The sequence below is a fragment of the Elephas maximus genome, chromosome 3 (genome assembly GCF_024166365.1).
Source record: "Elephas maximus indicus isolate mEleMax1 chromosome 3, mEleMax1 primary haplotype, whole genome shotgun sequence".
NCBI lineage: Eukaryota > Metazoa > Chordata > Mammalia > Proboscidea > Elephantidae > Elephas > Elephas maximus.
This window is the reverse complement of record NC_064821.1, coordinates 17,292,276-17,294,856: the sequence shown is the minus strand read 5'-3', so window position 1 is coordinate 17,294,856 and position 2,581 is coordinate 17,292,276. Positions and strand designations below refer to the sequence as shown.

Here is a 2,581-nt window from a genome sequence, read left to right as displayed (position 1 = left end):
CTCTGTTCATTTCTCTCTTTTATATCTCAAAACAGACCAGCTTAAGACAATCTAATCTTGTAGATCTCATCAACATAACTGCTGCTGATCCATCTCATTAACAACATAATGATAGGATATTTGCAATACATGGGAAAAATCACATAAGATAACAAAATGGCGGACATTCACATAATACTGGGAATCATGGCATAGCCAAATTGATACATATTTTGGGGGGACACAATTGAATCCATGACAAGGAATAAGAACCTAAATGATGGAACATTTAAATGGAAATAAGAATATAAAGGACAGATTTTGAGGAACAACTGAAAATGAAAAAGCTTAGTTGAGTCATGAGATTGAACTCCTGGCCAGCTCCCTCAGCAGAGCATGGTGAGCCAGGTCGCCATCTCCTCTTGAGGTACATCAAATCTGTTCTTCCCTGAATATGAATTTATTATACATGGGCCACAATGGTTGATGCTCTAGAACAGTGAACCTCAAAGTGTGATCCCCAGACCAGCAACAGTAGCATTTGAGAAATGGTTAGAAAGAAAAATTTTAGAGCCTTAGACCTCAAATTCTGAATTCAATACTCTCAGGGTGGGGCTTAACAAGTTTTTCAGCTGATTCTGATGAAAAGAGGAGTTTGAGAACCGCTGCTCTAAAAACATAGATGTAGAGTTTGTTTTTATGCTAGTTTGAAGGCTTAGGAAAATTCCCAAGGAAAAAGCCATGTATTTTTTTCTACTTTATTCCTGTTAGTTGGCACAATGTGAAAAAATAGTAGAGATACAATAAACACAAAGATACTACCTATTTGTTCAGAGAGTAAAGGATCTTTAAAACCAGGGAGAGCACTTGTGTCTTTATTCAGGTGAGAGATTTTTGAAAGATGTGGTGATGGAAGAGAGAGAAGAATAGAGAGAAAACAGGAGGGAGAAAGTGAGAGAGGATGGGACAGAGACAGGTGAAGGGAGAGAAAGACAAAGAGGGAAAGGGAAAAGGAAAAGAAAAGGGAAGAGAGGGACAGAGAGAGGAAAAATTTGTAGTATTCACTTAGTTTCACAATATAGAAAAAATAGATGCTAGAATTTCTCTGAAATACACAATTCTTCTAAATCTGTTATATGTTCTATCACTTCTATCATCAGACTCATCAACAGCATGGCATCAGAAAACCAAACTGGTGTAGCAGCATTCTTCCTCCTGGGGGTCTCAGAGGATTCAGAACTGCAGCCCTTCCTCTTCGAACTATTCCTGACCATGTACCTCGTCACTGTGTTGGGGAACCTACTTATTATCCTGGCCATCAGCTCAGACTCCCACCTCCACACCCCCATGTACTTTTTCCTCTCCAACTTGTCCTTCGCTGACATCTGTTTCAGCACCACCACGGTCCCCAAGATGCTGGTGAACATCCAGACGCAAAGCAAATCCATCAGTTACACAGGCTGCCTCACCCAGGTTTGCTTTGTTCTGATGTTTGCAGGTGTAGAAAACTTTCTCCTTGCAGCAATGGCCTATGACCGCTATGTGGCCATCTGCCATCCACTGAGGTACACAGTCATCATGAACTCTTACCTCTGTGGCCTGCTGATTCTACTCTCCTTGTTTATTAGTTTGGTGGATGCCCTGCTTCACAGTCTGATGGTGCTGCATCTGTCCTTCTGTGCAGACCTGGAAATCCCTCACTTCTTCTGCAAACTTGCTCAGGTCATCAAACTTGCCTGCTCCAATACCCTCATCAATGACATCCTGGTATATTTAATACCTAGCATATTGGGTAGTGTTCCTCTCCTTGGGATTATTTTCTCTTACATTAAAATTGTCTCTTCCATTCTGAGCATGCCATCAGCTGGGGGAATGTGTAAAGCTTTCTCCACCTGTGGGTCTCACCTGTCAGTGGTTTTCTTATTCTATGGGACAGTTTTTGGAGTCTACATTATTTCTGCAGTTACTCATTCTTCTAAGAACTTAGCAGTAGCCTCAGTGATGTACACTGTGGTCCCTCCAATGATGAACCCCTTTATCTACAGCCTGAGGAACAGAGACATGCAGGGGGCCTTGCAGAAACTCTTCTGGAGAACATCTTCTTTTTCTTAGTTGTATCATCTGCCTTAGGCTTGTGCTTCTAAAATGAGTCAAAGTGAAAGAATACTTGGTGAATCAGAATGTTAGAATCTTCCAGTAACAAGTTTTTTTACATTGTGATAATTTTTTTGTTTATTATTAATTTTAAATAATTTTTACATATGTGTATGCATATTTACTTGCACACTTCTGTCATCACAATTTTTACTTTGATAATTCAGTACGTTAAAATGTTGATTTATTGCTTTTATTTTTGTTAGATATATATTTAACAAAACATTTGCCATTTATACATTTTTTTGGTTGTACCTTTCAGTGACGTTTATTACATTCTTCATGTTATTCAACCATCACCACTATCCATTTTCACAGTTTTTTCATCACCCTTAACTCGGTGTCCCCTAAGCAATGAGTCTCCCTTTCTTTTTTCGTCCTTAATGGCCGTGGTAACCACTAATAAACTTCGGACTCTATACACTTGCTTATTCTAGGTATTTCATAT

General features: G+C 39.3%; 1 protein-coding gene across 1 annotated transcript; it reads left to right on the top strand.

Moving 5' to 3' along the window:
• The first annotated feature begins 1,152 nt into the window (after positions 1 to 1,152).
• On the top strand, positions 1,153 to 2,091 carry LOC126070940 (olfactory receptor 7G2-like). The gene has a single exon (XM_049875264.1). The coding sequence runs from the start codon at positions 1,153 to 1,155 to the stop codon at positions 2,089 to 2,091; it is 939 nt and encodes a 312-aa protein (XP_049731221.1).
• The last annotated feature ends 490 nt before the right edge of the window (positions 2,092 to 2,581 follow it).

Excerpts from the sequence above, each read along its gene's own strand:
- LOC126070940 (XM_049875264.1), top strand. The coding sequence starts at position 1,153 with ATGGCATCAGAAAACCAAACTGGTGTAGCAGCATTCTTCCTCCTGGGG.